Source organism: Bidens hawaiensis, unplaced genomic scaffold, assembly GCF_021521415.1.
Source record: "Bidens hawaiensis isolate Kalapana, Puna unplaced genomic scaffold, B.hawaiensis_p1.1 tig00003022_1, whole genome shotgun sequence".
Lineage (NCBI taxonomy): Eukaryota > Viridiplantae > Streptophyta > Magnoliopsida > Asterales > Asteraceae > Bidens > Bidens hawaiensis.
Window position 1 is genome coordinate 373,935 of NW_027491163.1, and position 17,064 is coordinate 390,998.

The window sequence follows — 17,064 nt, forward strand, 5'->3', positions numbered from 1 at the left end:
CAGCAATCGACCTGATCTAGCTTATTAGGTGAAAGTTGGAAGAAATATTTGGGTAACGGGTCACTTGTTCTAATACTTTAATAATAATAATAATAATAATAATAATAATAAATAAATAAATAAAACCAAGAGTTGTCGGTTGAACTCGGTTATGATCCTGTGTAGTATTCTTTTTTCAGGGACGAAAAAGTCTTAAGTGTGGGGATGTTTGATGTGTTGTAAAACACACTTATTTTTCGCATCTTTTATCTATCTTTTTATATTATATTTAATGTAATTTAACTTATTTTATCTAGGTTTTACATAGTTTTAATTATCTTGTAGGTTATGGGTTACAAGAATGAAGAAACCGGACTTTTCGAGGAGCTTACGGGTCTTTTACGCATACGATTTCAAGACAAAGCTCAAAGCCCGGCCCATTTACAAGTTAGACAAGCCCAAAGCCTTAGTATTATAATATATGAAAAAAATAAACCCTAGGAGGCCCTAAGCAGCCGCGATTGGAAGTTCTAACAGGGAAAAAGAAAGAAAAAAGTTTTGTGTGCTAGGGGTTTTGATCGTGTGGAGGCTAAGGAAGGAAGAAGGAGGCAAGAACAAGTTTCGGGGACATTTTTCATCAGTTTGTAGCAGCCAAGAGCAGCCCGAATCAACTCCATATCCTTTCTTTTACAATATTGTTGAGGTGTTATTGATTAGTATTGATTGTTGAATGATTTTTGAGATGATTGGAATGAGTTATTTGGTGTTTTTATTAATTAATAGCTTCTGTCCAAAATTCATGTTACGATAAACTTGTCGGTTCTACGTAAGAATGATGATTGTTGTTAGAGTTTGATGAGTTTTATGGATTGTTTGATTGATAGACTTGAATTGTTATTGTAAAGTTTGATTTAGACATGAAATGGGTTGTGTTTAGTGGCTGAAAATTTTAGTAATTCATTGCTTGAACTCCTTGCGTTGGTTGATTAGTTTTGTATTGATTGATCGGTACTTGTTTGATTCTAGACTTGGTGTTTAGGGTTTGTTTGCGGTAGGTACAACCGTAGGGTTTTGTTGCATAATTTATTGGTTAAAGTACAGCGGTCAAACGCCTTCTTAGAGACGAGAGGTGATAAGAAGTTAGGGTTGTCTCATTGCCTTTGCATGCTAGAATTAGAATTGCGCGAGAGCAAGTTCGTTTCTTGTCCGGTTTAGGTGTTTTGAGAGACTAGTTGATATATTTGGTTTAAGTTAAATTGTTCCTCTATCCTTGGTTGTGTAGTATTCATTACCATTAGGGTCGAGTGTTGGTGAGACCGAGAGATGAGTCACATTAGAACACGTTAACAATTGTTTTTCCAATTTGGTCATTTTAGCCGATTAAGAGTAGTTAAGGTTTATTGAGTGAGACCGAGAGGTAATCCAGTGAGCCTGAGCGATCCTTATCGGGTCATCTTTAGGAACCAGTGTCTTGATATCATCCAATCCATTTGCTTGTTAGACCTATAATTTGATTCAAACCTAGGTAGACGTTTTTCTCCATCCAAAGTCAACACGGTTCATTTTCCGTTAAGTTTTCTATCTTTGATAACTTTTGTCAGTCAGTCCAGTTAGTCCAGTTAAATTATTAAAAATCAAAAATCAATTAAATATTATTCTTAGGTAGGTCTTGTCTAGGGTTAGTGATCATTAGCGCCCTTACGTGTCCTCGTGTTCGATACTCGGACTTCCTAGGTCTATACTACTTGCGACCGATACACTTGCCGGTTGTGAGTGGTGTTAGGATTTTCGTTTTAAATTTAAAGCTTAGTTGTGAGGGTCATTCTTTTAGACATATCCGACGCACATCAGTACACAGTGAACTGTGTACCCAGTGTTTTTCGAGTTGTGTAGGTGTTTTTTATGTGCTATTGTGTCGTTTGAGATATATGTGTCCAAGTTGTGTGCACAGTGTTTTGCGAGTTTGTGTATGCTGTGTATACGAGTTAGGGGTGTATGATGTGTACTAAAAACGATGGTGTACGCATGCGCGGTTGTGATGTGTATGTGTAGGAGTTTGTTCTTGTAGTTACGGATTATAAGGATGCTGACATTTGCGTATGTGGTGCAGATCATAGCCTGACGTAGCTGACGTTCAGATGTCGGCCAGTAAGTTATCCGTATTGTTGAATGTTATTGTATTGAGTTTTTTAGTTGGACATTGTTAAGGGTGTTTCGGTTATGTGGTTTGGTTTCTGATAGTTTCGTTTATGGATTGTGTAGAGAGGAAAAATGAAAGGATTGCCAAGAGAATTAGCTTTTCTAGGTTTGTTAACGATTGTGCGAACCCAGTGGATGTTGACGCGCAAGAGGGGAACAGGCATAAGAAGAACGGTATGTCTTAGTGCTTTAAAAATATAAGGTGCACAGTAACAGTAACAAATAAGAAAAACGGTATGTCTTAGTTTGTTAAAAACGTAAGGTGCACAGTAACAGTAACAAAATTAGGTTGTTGTTGCGTTCGTATGTAGCGATTGTGTTGAAGGTCGATAGTGTATTATGTTGTGTTTGCCAATGGGTGTTTTGTGTGTGTAGCGGACCGCGAAAAGACACATGAAACAGAGAAGATACCGAAAGCGCAGCAGTCACCTGCTAAGAAGAAACGTAGAGGTATGGATGGATTGTGTATATGACTCGCGTAGAATTGTTTTGGTTTAAGGATATATTTATAGAGATGGATTAATGGTTTGCAACGGTCGTATGAATGTAGGAGATGTAGCGTACTGTGATCAAGGGGGGAGTAAGAGTAAGGAAATAGGTATGTGTCTTTGTTTGTAAAATGTTGTCAAGGGGATACAAAAAAGAATAGGGGCCATTTACGTTAATAGCTACCGATGTTTGGATTTTCGGTAGTATAGTATGTTTGGTTTTATAGACCGTGGTGGCCCGTGTAGGGCACTTCGATAGCCGAGATGAAACTAAGGAGTTACATAAAGGACAAAAGTCAGTGGGTAAGAAAAACCACATTGGTACGTAAGTTTGTTTTGTATGAAAATAATTTAGCAGTATGTTTGTAGGAGGAGTTATTCGCGTAGAAATTTATTTATGGTTGACAACTGTTGATTTAAATGTAGGGGATGTAGCATACGATGGGGAATGGGAGATTAAGAGAAAGGAAAAAGGTAAGTGTCTGTTGTCAATACTTTTTTAGGTGGTTGTTAAATTAAATATGTGTGACTTACGTTCATATCTATCGATGTTTTGATTGTCGATAATGTAGTACGCTGGGTATCTAATCCATGTTTTTGCGTGTAGCGGAACTCGCGATCCGAGATGAAACTCAGAAGGAAAAGAAAGCGGATCAGTCAGCGGCTAAGAAGAAACATATAGGTTAGTATGTTTTGTATTCAACTGATGTAGCATAATGTTTGTAGACGCATGTATTTATATAGATTTGGATGTACTGTTAACACTGGTTGATGAAAATGTAGGGGATGTAGAATACGGTGGGCAAGTGGGCATTAAGATTAAGAAAAAAGGTATGTGTTTGTTTATAAATAGTTTTAGTGGGGATCTAATAGAAATGATGTTGTTAGTTTGCTAGCTATTGATGTTGTAACAGTCCATTATGTTGTATGTTAGATTTTGTAATCGGTGATTGTGCGTGTAGGGTACCTCAAGAGCACACAATCAGGTGACAATGTGCAAAAAGGACGGCTGTCACCGGATAAGAAAAAACATATAGGTAATTGTGTTTTGTAATATAATCTTGTAGCATACATGATGCTAGAGGCTTCTTATTGTAGAGATGTGGGTTTATGGTTGACCAATGTCTTCAAAAATGTAGGGGATGTATCATATGGTGAAGGTGGATCTGGTGTTGTGGTCGGTTCGTCGACAGAGCTAAAGGATATTGATGACAACTTTGTCAAAGAGCATGTTGCTTTGGTCATCCATAACACTGAGCTAGCCGTAACAAAACAAGAGAACTTGAAACGGAAGACAAAGTATGATAAGTATAATGTTCCAAGCATAAGGACCAGATCTTCTCCACACTTGTTGTGTAGTGCGTTGAAGAAACTTTCGAATGCACAGCGGAAGTGTGTAAAGGATATGAGTTTTGGTAAATTCATGTCGATGACTGTTGATGGAATACCAGGGAACTTTGGGATATTATGTGGTGGGCAAGCTTGATATGTTAAAAATGACTTTGGAATTGTGTGAAGGTGGGTTAAGGATAACAAAGGATGGTATTCATTCGTTGACGGGGTTACCTAAAGTAGGTGAAGTAGTTGAAAAATGTGAGGATTCAAAATCCCTTCTAAGTGTAAGTAAGGCATGGAAAAAGGTCCATGGTAAAAGTGATTTGAGCCCTCCGGATATAGATAGCAGGCTTGGAACATATGATCAAGCTGACTAGATGTTTAAGGTTGTCTTTATGATGCTGTTCATGGCGACAATGGTAGAGTGTTCTGGAAAACGGTAGATGTCTGAAGGCTTTTCTACCGTTCTTTAATAAGGAGTGTGATGTGAAGAACATTGATTGGTGTGAGGTTATATACCATAGAATTATAGAGTGTACGGATAAATTGAAGCGTGATGATCGTAAGACTTACTATGTTGGGCCGCTAACAATACTAGCTGTAAGTGATGTAACCTAACAAATTTATCATTATTTGTACTACTCCGTATTCGTTCTCTAATAGTAGCTGCAATACGTTTCTGTTTTAAATGTGGATATGGTGTATGTAGTTAGACGTAGTATTAACTGATACAACTGTCTAGAATATAAAATATATAATACTCATTGGTGTGAACATTGATGTAGTAAAATATGAGGGTATAGTATTACTGTTTGGTAATTAGTACTCAAATTTAATAATGATGTTTGTTATGTTTTGAAGTTGTGGTATATAGAATAAGTAATCGTATATGTTTTTCATGTGGTTAGGGTGTAGGTAAGTAAATGTAGTTGACACTAATTTAACTGTTGAGAATATAAACATGAACGTAATCGTTGTTGTGAACATTGATGTCATAAATCTTATTGTAATCTTAGTTAATGCCCTGTCTCAACAGTTTGGATAGATATGCTCAAAGTAAGTAATGATCTTTGATATGCTTGCAGTTGTATTATGTTGACAAAGTAAGGGTGGATGGAGTACCAGCCTCACTATCAAGTCTCGGTCTATATGGCTGGACGTTAGATAAGTTGAATGATAGGCAATACATTGAAATAGTTGGTGGTGGGTTCAGTAGACGCATGAATGTAAAAATGATTGGATCGTCGAAGAAGAGAAGTGGTAAGGAGAAAGTTAATAGTGAGGATAGTTTGGTACTAGAAGAATCTGAGTTGCAGGTAATAGTCATTTACGCGTTTTATGTCACAACGGTTTATTGTTTAGTTTGTTGAAAGTACTGTCAAGTTTGTAATACTGCCGACTGTTGTGTATGTAGGTGAAGGTGCAACGCATGGGAAAAGTGTTAGCCATGCTTTCCAGAGCAAGGAGGAATTTGAAAAGTTAATGAAAGAAGCGTATGATGCATATCCCGAGGATGGTGAGCTGAAAGAACTTGCTGATAAGTACACTGAGGTTGTTCAATATGAAGATGGCTGGAAGAGGTATTTGGGGGATTGTGGACGTAAAAGCACAGGTAAAAAAATGGTGGATGTGCTGGTAGGAAAACAATTCAAAATGGCAGCATGTGTAGGCCAGGTTAGTAACGAAAAGAGCATTGAGTGTAGTATACGGAAAACGGTGGAAGAAAAGAGAGAACAGGTACGAGAAGTTAATGATTTAGATGATCAAGATCCTAATTTCTCACCATTTTGGAGTGATCCGGATGTTGTGAAAGAGTTGTGCGACAGTGCGGACAAAGTGAGTGCTGGTCGGAAAGGAAGCAGAAGTGGAAGTGAAGCTGGAATTGGCAGCGCTAGGGCATTGAAGGGTGTAACACAGGAAAGTATTCCGGTTTTGGTTGAACCGTCGTTTAGTTTGGGAATGACACAGATTGGTGATGAAGTAGTGCTGAAGACACCAACGACAGCAAAGATAGCAGGTTATACACTAGGAGAGGATGTTGAGTTGAGGATGAGGGAGAATCAAGGGACACATGTGATTGAAAGTGATACAGAGCACGTTCCTTTGAGTGAAGTGTCAAGACGAATGATCGATAAAGGTAAAGGTATAGAAAGGGAGAAAAGGGAAATACGTCAAAGCTACCGGCTTAGATCGCCGTATATGTATAGGCCGGTGGATGTCACTAGCAAAGAAGAAAAAGATGAGACTCTTTTTTGGAGGTACATACATCGAACTGGTGGCCCAGAAACGTAAGTCGTCTGATATACTTTACGCTAAGTTCATATGTTAGTTTTAGTAGTAGTAACAAAATTGTGTCTTTGTAGGGAAACTTTGTTTTCGACTGAAGGTGGACTGTTAGGTTTACGGGGCGCGTTCGAGACATTGCAGCCGAACATGACGATAAGTAGAAACGTCATCTCATGTTTCTCAATGGTATTGAATGAACGGGAGTCAGGTCGGAGCGATTCGTCATCGTATCAGTTGTTTCTATGTTAAAGTAAATGTTAATTAGTAGGGTGTATTGGGCTTGTGTTTACATCTTTTTAGGTGATAGTATTCAATATTTAAACCTTAGTTTGGGATGGTGACTGGTATGGGAGGCTCCCATGCATTAAAAGGACATGGTTATGTTGTCAAATTGGGGTGTATGTACTTTGGTATTTGTTAGTTTTTTGTCATGTAGCGTAGTACATAACAAAAAATTGTAACATGTGCTTTGATTTGCGGTTGATCAGATGCGGTAGTATAAATTTTTTCAACTGCCTGTGTGTATTGTTGTTTCTGAGATTAAGGGAATGCTGAGACATTATAGTTGATCGGATACGGTTGTGTATACCTGTTCAACGGTCCGAATGTATTCTCGTGATGTTATTTGACTAGTAAGTTGAGGTGGTTAGGATTTGGAGCTAGTTGTTTGTGGGAATGCCATGTTCAACCGATCGATGTCGTCTGTATGTGAGGAGTATTCATGGTCGTACACCGGGTAAACACAGTGGAAGGTAGTGTAGTTGTTATTATGGGTGGTAGATATGTAGGTGTTAGAGATATGTTGTGTGTTTAGAGATACGTTTGTCGACGTTGGGTACACCCTGTGAGTGTAAGTCGTGTATGTTGTGTGTATGAGTAAGTGGTGTATGTTGTGTACTAAATCTGTCGTTAACCGGCTGTCTGTTTGTTATGTATAGGTGTAGGAGTTTTTTCTATGTAGTTAAAGATTATATAGATTGTGCAGTTGTGTGTACTGTGGGTATGGTGATCGTGTATGCTGTGTAGTAAGTCCGCTGGTATACGCATGTCTGTTTGTGATGTACATGTGTCAGAGTTTTTTCGTGGTCAAACACCGGATAAACATAGAGGTAGACTGTGTAGTTATTTCGGTAGTGTAAATGTTTTCAACGGTTGGTGCGAATTAGTGTTTTATGCGATTAACAGAATGCTTAAATGTTAAGGTTCGTTGGATACGGTGGTGTAACACATTTTGAACTGTCTGTGTTTTTATTTTTTTCATTTAAAATAATGCTTATTCGGTATGGTCGCTCGGGTACGGTAGTAGTGTATACATATTGTTTGACTGTTTAAAGTTGATTGTAAATGTTTTTGAAGTTAACATAATCATTTGAGTTGAGTGTTGATTGGATACGGTAGTTTGTACAAGTTTAACTGCCTGTGTTGTTTTATTGTTGCAGTTAACAGACTGATTATAGTTGATGGTTGATCAGATAGTGGAATGTATGTATTGATTAATGTTTTTGAAATTAACAGAATGGAAGCTTGATCGAGTTGAAAGATGTGACGTTCACAGCGGGCGTTGGATTGATAAAGGGGAATCTAAGGCGAGCGATTAACGACGATGTGAGAAAATTAAGAATACGGCTATATGACATGTTTGTAATACCGATTGTGACAGATGATCACTGTTATTTGGTGTGCTTTGATGTGAAAAACTTGGCAATTGAGGTGTTAGACAATGTTGATAAGGACACAAACAAAAGGCGGTCGAAATCAGAGAAGGATTCGAATGAAGAGTATAGTGACGTTTGCTCACGTACGGCGATGAAACTAGTTAGTATGGTTTGAGTAAAAATGCGAATTTGTTATTGTTTATTGTTTGATGATAAATGACAAGGTTGTTTAATGTCTAATGATATATGGTTTTTGGGAGTTTTTTGTGAGTTACCTCCGATCATCCAAAAGCAATTCCAATGGAAGGGGTAGAACCGAAGTGGCTGAAGTTAAAGTGCACTAGAAAGGAATATGAAGAGTCTGGGTTGTTCACAATGAGGCATATGGAGATGTTTAGGGGGGAGTAACTGCTATTGTGGCCTTGGGGAGGCAGCAATGAAGAATAAAAATGTATTAGTCAGCTTAAGGATAAAGTACACCGCGAAGATTCTGATGTCTTCCGTCAACAATCAGAAAGGGAATATCGATGAAGCGTTGGTAAGAGACTGATAGATGCATGCGTGAAGTCTAATAAGACGGTTTTAGTGTTTAATGTTTTATTGTTTTAATAATTATGTTTCATGTCGTTCTATCCAAAACTCCCTTATGTTAAGACGTTACTCTTTTTTTGTTTATGATTGATAAAACCTTATGGTATGTCGATGCGCTTTTGATTCTGATGTATCAGCTATATATCAAAGGCTGGGTTTCGATGACCGAATTTTGAGGAACTTTAAATGTAACTGGATTTAAGTATGTTAGAGCATTCCCATTCAATTATCCATCTCCATCTCTATAATTACACTAAAAACACTATCTTTTCTCTCTTATTTTCAATTAAATAATACTTTTTTTATGCTTTTATCATTACCTTTTCTCTCTCATTCACTCACAACCACTTTCAAAAACATTAAAAAATTATAGAGATAAACAGTACACTTCTCCAAATTTAACCATAAACAGTAACATTTTCTCTCTCCTCCTCTCACAACCATTTTTAACCATTTCTAAAAAATAAAGAACCTCCTCACATAATTTAGGGAATCCATTGGGAATGCTCTTAATGAAGTTGGTATTTTAATTAGATGTTTATGTATTGTCGGATGCCGTATATGCGTGGATAATTGAGTTATTACGATATGTTTGTTGTTACACGCAAAGTATGTGATTATTTTTTTGGTTTTTACGTTGGCTGACAAAGGTATTGTTGTTTGCATTAGAAATAAGATGTCAAACATCAAAGTATGTAAGAACAAACGAGGTGGGCGCAAGTTTGACCCAGCAAATGTGCATACCTACCGGGTGACGCACACAAGCAAACGTAACTTGATGCTAGACGATTTTAATACATACCGGAAAACATGTGAAAACAGTTACATAGACCTAGAGGTTGAATACATAAAAACATTGGGATACTACTGTGTAAAGTATAATGGAGAAGCGCACAAAGATAATGACACGTACGTGAAGACCACTTGGTGCATATGAATGATAGTATACAATTATAGTTGACCAACAGGTAACCACATACGAGCATTTATCCAGGTAGGACCGACACGCAAACACACGTTTATCCAGAAATTGGTAAGTATAGAATATAACATGTTGTGTATGTAGGGTGGTTTTAAAAGATATTCACATTCCATAACTTTGTGAACAATGTGACTTCACAAATGAGTTGTTTAACCACATCAAAATTCATGTTCACTTATTGGTTGCCAGACAGAGACGCCCGTAGTTGACATGAAGGGGATGATGACAACTTTTCGTATGGCTATTTATATAAGTAGATAAGTGTAAATTACACAAGTATATGCAAATCTAAAAGTTTTTCAAGTCAGTGTTGGTACGTAAGCGAATAACATGTGTTGTACCTATAAGTGTACAACATGATTTGTGTTAAGGCATGAAATCGATGTACAATAAGCGGTTGGCAGAGAGAAACGCATGTATTTTACATTAAATAAATGAATATAACATTTCCTATGGCTAAAAACCTAAAACAATAATCATATATTACACATGTGTGATTTCAATAGAGGTGTATGAAATTGAAATGTGATGTTTATTGAACACGTAAAACATTAGATGGTAAGGTCTCAAAAGTAAAAAAAAACAAAATAAAAAAATAAAAAAGATGTTATTCAGTATTGTAGTCGGTATCGCTCGTGTCATCCGAATCTTCAAACGAATCCGTTTCAGATGTGTCACACCCCGTTAAGCGAATTGCGGAAGCGTAAAACGGAAATGCAACAGATACAACTGGTATCAAATACATTGTTCATAAAGAAACATTACTAACTAAATTACAATATATTATATCGTTCTAACATCTTTTACAAACTAGGTGATACAATCAAACCGGTTCTTCAATTACTTTACTTCTAACTCAAATGCCCATGACATCAATCACCAATCAGACACGTAACGCACAGGAAATTACTTCTCATATCTGATTACCTGAAAAGCATGTTAAAATAGGTCAATTTCGAATAGTTGGTGAGTTTCATAAGTTTAACGAAATGAGTTCTGCGTACCACACAGTCATAGTTTGTATGTACGCGCGTATGTAAAAATATGTATTTACTTTTGTATAAATATATACAGCCATATCCTTGTGTGTGCATATGCACACATGTAAGTTTATAATATAAATTCGAAATTTCAGTAAAATCGTGATTGTTTGTTCGTACTACCTGTTTCCAATTTTCGTGTTTAACCAACCACTGTGGACCCCCTTCCTCCCACAACGGTTCCACATAAACTCAACCACTGTGGCCCCCCTTCCGCCCACAACGGTTCCGTGTTAACCTCAACCACTGTGGTCCCCCTTCCACCCACAATGATTCCACGTAAACTCAAACATTATATAGTGTACACGCAAATAATTAGTATATTCTACACATAGTATTTCCTACGGCTAATCACGTAGCATGTATATAGACACATATACACATATAGTATTTATCACGTATCACCAAATACTGTGGCTCCCCATCCGTCCACAATACGCATAATCACATTATTTTCTTAACATTCATGTCATAATCAAGTTAGTTCGTTTAATAAGTTGCAGCAGAACTTGGCTCATAGGCCATACTCAACTTTAGTTTATAAGTTGCAGCAGAACTTGGCTCATAGGCCATACTCAACTTTAGTTTATAAGTTGCAGCAAAACTTGGCTCATAGGCCATACTCAACTTTAGTTTATTACTATTGTGGCCCCCCTTCCGCCCACAATAGCCCCATAATCTTCATAGACCACGTTATCCCCATGGCCATTACAGACCACGTTGTCTCCAAAATTAGTTATGTTTAACATTACATAACATGTTTGTATAAACCTGCTGTCACGTGTAATTTCATTATGTTTTGCAATTCGTATTATCTCCACTCAATATATCAATCAACGATAATAATCATCTTTCATCAGCACGTAGTCAATCATTATGTTTGTAGGGACTTTTCATATATAAATGTTCAGATATTTTATATCCTGAATCGTTTTCAGATAGATAACGTGTATAAACATGCTTTCCACCCCAAAAGTTCGTAAAATAGTTTAAAGAGTGGGGTCATGAAACTCACCTTATCGTAGTTCGCACAGAAATTACGTATCAATAAGTCAGATGCCTCGTTTATAGCCTGATTCCTATAAACGGTGTCGTATCGTTAATACTAGTACAGTGTTCAAGCTAAGTCGGTCTGTATAGATAATCTGGGTATAGCTGTTAGGCCCAGAACATGACCATAGTCTTAGATTGTGACGTTGTATACTATGAAATGTTTAAAACTGGATTTGGTTCAGTTTCACCGTTTCCCGAGCCTAGCCTAGTTGATCGTTTATACGTTTCGGGATTAGGTAAGATCACACAAACTTAAGTAAATATATTGATTGATAAAATAATTTTGATTTATGAAAGAATTTTAAGGTTTCGGTGTCTGGTTTGATCGCAGGGTTCGTTTCCGTTTTCACACGGGTTTGATTATACAAAACGCGTACAATCCACCCGAATTGTCCGGAATTTCCGTAAAAAGTGCGTTTTTATTAATATCATTCAAAAATATGATATTTGGCCACTTTTGACATTTTGACATACCACTCAGTCCGTTAAACACAAAACTGCCGGTTTCGTTAAAACAATTATAATTTAAATCTTTGATTAATCATAACTAAATATGTACTTATATATAAATTATGTAAATTTTTGTAAAAATACATTAAGACATGGAGAATTTTATAAAAATATTTTCAGAAATTTTATGATTAATTATTTATTTATAAAAATTCATTTAATAGGTTATAATCGTGTAATAAATGGCCCGTTTATATCAAACGACCTCCAAAAAATCCGATAATTTTTTAAAATGGCCTCAATGTTATTAAATAGCCCCTGCAAAATTTCCAGAACCTAACTCTTTTGACAAAATGCCTTTTTGTGCGTTTTTCGGCTGTTAAAATTCGGTTAAGCCATGATTGCACAAACCATACTTAGACATTTCCAATGATTCCCAAACTTTACCAGTGATCTTACCATAAGATATTAAACTCCAAAACCAAGTTTCATAATTTTTCAATATGTTTAGCTATTTTTCCCAAATAAACGCTCATAAACGGAAATAAATTCACCAAATATTCTCCGTTTATCGAAAAATTACCAAATTTGAACAGGGACTCATTTATATGATCCCTAAAGTCCCTGCAAGTTTTCACAACCTAACAACAAGCACGTCACAACCTAATACTAAACAGCCCCTAAACGAGTGTTACGGGTTTACCTTGTCGGTTTTCGATGAATTTTGCTAGCTTAAACGACTTTCCGGGTCTCGGGTTGCAAACTCAGTATATCTACATATCATATAACATCAAACCAAGCATAAATCATCCATGTAACAGCCTTGATAATTAGGGTTTCGGTTTTGGGTTCAAACCGAACTTTCTAACCGTAAAAACGTTGTATTCATGTTCTAATCCGCGTTTTTGACCAAAAAAGTATATGTTCCTGGTTTGTAAACATGTTTAACATCAAAATATGTTTTTGGACCAGTTTGAAAGATTTTACATGGTTAAACATGATTATTCATAAACAATTCTTAATTTATGCTTAAAAAAACTAATCAAAACATGTTTAATATTAATTTTTACCTTATAATTTGGATGAAGAGTTGTAGAAAGAATGGTTGTGCAGCTGGGTAAATAATATATGATGAAAGAGTAGGTATGGGATTGCTTATAAATTAAGAAAACAAGGGGTTGGGGTTCCTCCTTATTCCGATCTGGATAAGGAATGGGCCCCTAGCCCTTAAAATGATTTTTTTTGTGTTTTACATGTATGTGTGATAAATCCGGAGTCCATTTTACGTTCGGGTTTTGTTTTTTGGCAAGAAAAATAGTTCAGGTTTAACAAACAGCGCAAAAACGAATATTTTTCGACTCAAATTTGTAAAATAAGAAAAACTTATTAAATGGTTGTAAAAACCCAAAATATTTTCAAGGATTGTTTAAAACATCTTATATAAGTGTTTTATAAATCTTTTTCGGCTTAACGGATGCTACAATGCTTGTTTTGATATTAACGATTGCGTTTAAGCTTATAGCGTATCGATAAACGAAACCTTTTTCGTTTAAGGAGTTTTAAACGTACTGGGGCCTAAATATCAATATGTTAGCCTCTATAACATATATATAACTCGTATATGACCCCTCAGTATGTATATGGGTCATAATTAGTATCGGTCGGTTACTCGTTTAAGCACCACGAATTAACCGATTTATCGTTTACTTGTTACGTAATGAATATAGTGTACCTCGTTTTGTTTGCTATCGAACTAAGGCCATATTACTAATATTTTAGCTTGCACAGATCGTATATCACTTATAGATGGCACCCTGGGATATCCGGACCATAACCAGACCCGTTTGGTTATTCGTTTGTTCGTTACGCAATAAGCGGTTAAACGCTTATTCGAGTTTGTAAGTACTAAGGTGTACTCGGTTTTGCCACGGATGTCATAAGATTTGTCAACGGTCTCATCGGTTTCAGCATATTCCGCCGGTTGCTTACCCGTCGTTGCCATTTTGTCTTTTCTCCTTTGTTGCCTCTCCTTTCGGCGTTGTTCCCTTTGTTTTCACCTACGTTCCATCTCTTCCATAACTTTCTTATGGTTACGCAAGTCATGACCACGAACCTTTTTGTTACATTTTGCGCAAAAACATTTTGGTTTTTTGCTTTTCTTCTTAGCCTTCTCGCCTGGACCAATCTTGCGCTTGCGAGAACCTAAACCCTTATTTTTAATCTCGATTGGTGGCTTTATTGCGATTTGCTCAGGTAGCTAGTAGCCAATCAAATCTTGTATTATGGCGGAGTTGTTGTTATAGGAAGGTTCTATAGGAATTTTTTTCCCATATTTTGTCCTTGATCTGATGCATATGATCGACCAACGATTGAAAAAGTTCTATGTTTCCTCGTGCACGGTCGGTGCACTGATTGGTCAAAGACAAAAACTGTTGCCTTAGTTTAGATCTTTCATCAAGGGGAACACCGTACCTGGTTTCAATCTTGAAAAGTGATGAGGGTATGACGTTACTCCTCCATCGAGATGGAATGTATTTGTCAGGGATTTCATCAATTAGCTCGATTTTGAGGACTTTGAAGATGTGTCTACACAGGTAGCCGATGCGAGTGAAACCCTTACAGGAACATAAAAATGTGTTGTCATTGGGATTGTGAGTCACCTGTAGTATACGTTCAATTAGGGTGAGTAGTTAGTGACATGACAGTAGGTTATCGACAAATGTAATATATTTTGTTACATGATAGGAGATGTACCTTAAATTCGCCAACAAACCCATTGCTTTTATCGTTGTGATTGATAAGATGAATGTTCAGTCCATCTGCGGAGTCAACATGTGTACGTGCGCAATGACACACGCCCTTTGTAATCTCTTTCTGAACTTCTTTGAAAATTGTTATAGTGTAGACGTAGGAGGCGTGACGCTCGATTGGCAAGTGGGTCTCTAACGGCGGTGTCTTTGTTGTGGTATCATTTTGCAATTCCCGCTGCACGTGTCGTTGAGCCTTCAATGCCATTTCAAAGCAGTTCATGAATTGAACAAGATTGTTGCCAGGGCTAGAATATACTTTGAACTGTGAGTTGGAACTCTCACAACGTCAGGTAGTCTTCATCAAACAACACATTGGAAGATCTCTAGTGTAAGCCGGAACACAACTTTCCCTAATAGCAAACATGTCTTTTAACCATTTGTTTTCGCTTGAGTTAAATTCATCAATCAAATCATGCCATCTGGATTCAAACATCTCCGGCTTGATGAATGCATTCCAAACCAGCTTGTTAACATGACATCTAATTTCTTCATTAACCTGAATCTCACCCTTCAGCTATAAAACAAAAAAAAAGTAACAAGTATTGTTGAACGTGCAATAGAGCCAGTAAATAACTTAAAATGACCAACGTATACCAAAATAATTAAAAACTGGAATAGAACATTCATAATGAAAGGCGTATACATACCTTAACATGGATTTTGTTTGTAACGTGCCACATGCATAGCCTATGTATAGATTCATTCAAAACAGATGAAACGTCTTGTTTCATTGCTGGATCTTGATCTGTCAACAATTACCTGGGCTACTTGCCATGAGCTCATAGGAATGCATCTAGTAACCACTGGTATGAGTCAATCGTTTCGGAATGTATTAAGCCGGCACCAAAGGTAACACATTTCTTGTGGCAGTCAACACCCGTGAAAGGAACAAAAATCATGTCATGCCTGAATTAAAAATAAAGGGTGGTAAAATAGAATTAGAATTCGTTGACGAGAAAGTAACGCGATATTTTGTTACCTGTTTGTTGAGTATGTTGCATCAAAAGCTAGCACTTCACCAAACATACTGTAGTTGCATCTAGATACGCCGTCAGACCAGAATATAGACCGTAGCACGCCGTCAACAGCTTTGAATTGGAAAAAAAAATCCTCCAAATAACTCATGTTGTGGGTAAACCTATAGGAAATCATTTGAGCATCCGCATCAGCTACACAATACCTGACATTGCGAGCATGGTTCTTAAAATCAGTCTTTGATCCTGTGACCAAATGTTGTCCACCCTTCAAAGATGACTGAACATGATGAGCAACGACTGGATCAAAACCTGTAGTTTGAAGATTTTGAATAAATTCCTTGTCTGAAAACTGTAACTGTCTTCTCCCGCGTGTTAGGTCCATATTGTAATCACTAACAAGCCCATGATTGTGAGCCTCTCTGAAATCATATATCTCAAAACCAACAGAGTTCGATGGAACTTTAAGTTTGATACACGCATTGCAACCTGTAACCTTTATATTCGTGTGGTGTCGCTTGGAAGAGGACGCTGACGTGTCCATGGTATCCACATCTTTGCAACGTGGGGTACTGGCTTTGCTACACACCATATACCTATGAGATATGGCACCTTTGGTCCATGTTATGGTTGACATCCTTACATCGAAACCGACCTTGGCTGCGTACGCCTTTTACATAGCAACCACGTCATCCCAAGTTTTAAATTGTAGACCAATCGAAGGTTTTTCATGTGACGGGACATTTGGGATCCAACATTTTGACCCATCAGACGAGTATAAGCAAATTGGTTCGTCATTTTCTACATATAATGTTAATTTTAAAGTTCAAACTAACTACTAATACTTGGATAATAATAAGGAAGTGTTATTGAAAGATTATAGAAGTAAATTAAACTTTCTAACTCTTACGCTCAAGGCTGATAATGCGTGGAACACTCAACTATCCGAGTAACAACTCGTTGTTTTCTGGATCACTCGTTTGTATCTGGGCAACAACATGGTTTCCTGTAACAAAACAGTTTGGATCTGATTATAATGGCTAGATAATATTAAAAATGATGATCAGCTAGAAAAAGTATATGAAAATAATGAAATTATGTAGTCAAATAAAAATAACAAAAAATGCAGAGTGTAGAGGAAATAAGATGACTACTTATAACAAGTTGACGTGCAACACGCTAACCACATCATTATCTACATAAATGTTTAACTAAAAAACAA

The 17,064-nt window shown here is 36.8% G+C and overlaps 1 protein-coding gene across 1 annotated transcript; it reads right to left on the minus strand.

The window, feature by feature from the left end:
- Positions 1-15,647: 15,647 nt before the first annotated feature.
- LOC143622104 (protein FAR1-RELATED SEQUENCE 5-like) lies at positions 15,648-16,479 on the minus strand. The gene is made up of 2 exons (XM_077093345.1): positions 15,848-16,479; positions 15,648-15,774 (listed from the first exon to the last, which is right to left on the minus strand). Exons 1-2 carry the CDS (start codon positions 16,477-16,479, stop codon positions 15,648-15,650), a joined length of 759 nt encoding a protein of 252 aa, XP_076949460.1.
- Positions 16,480-17,064: the final 585 nt, after the last annotated feature.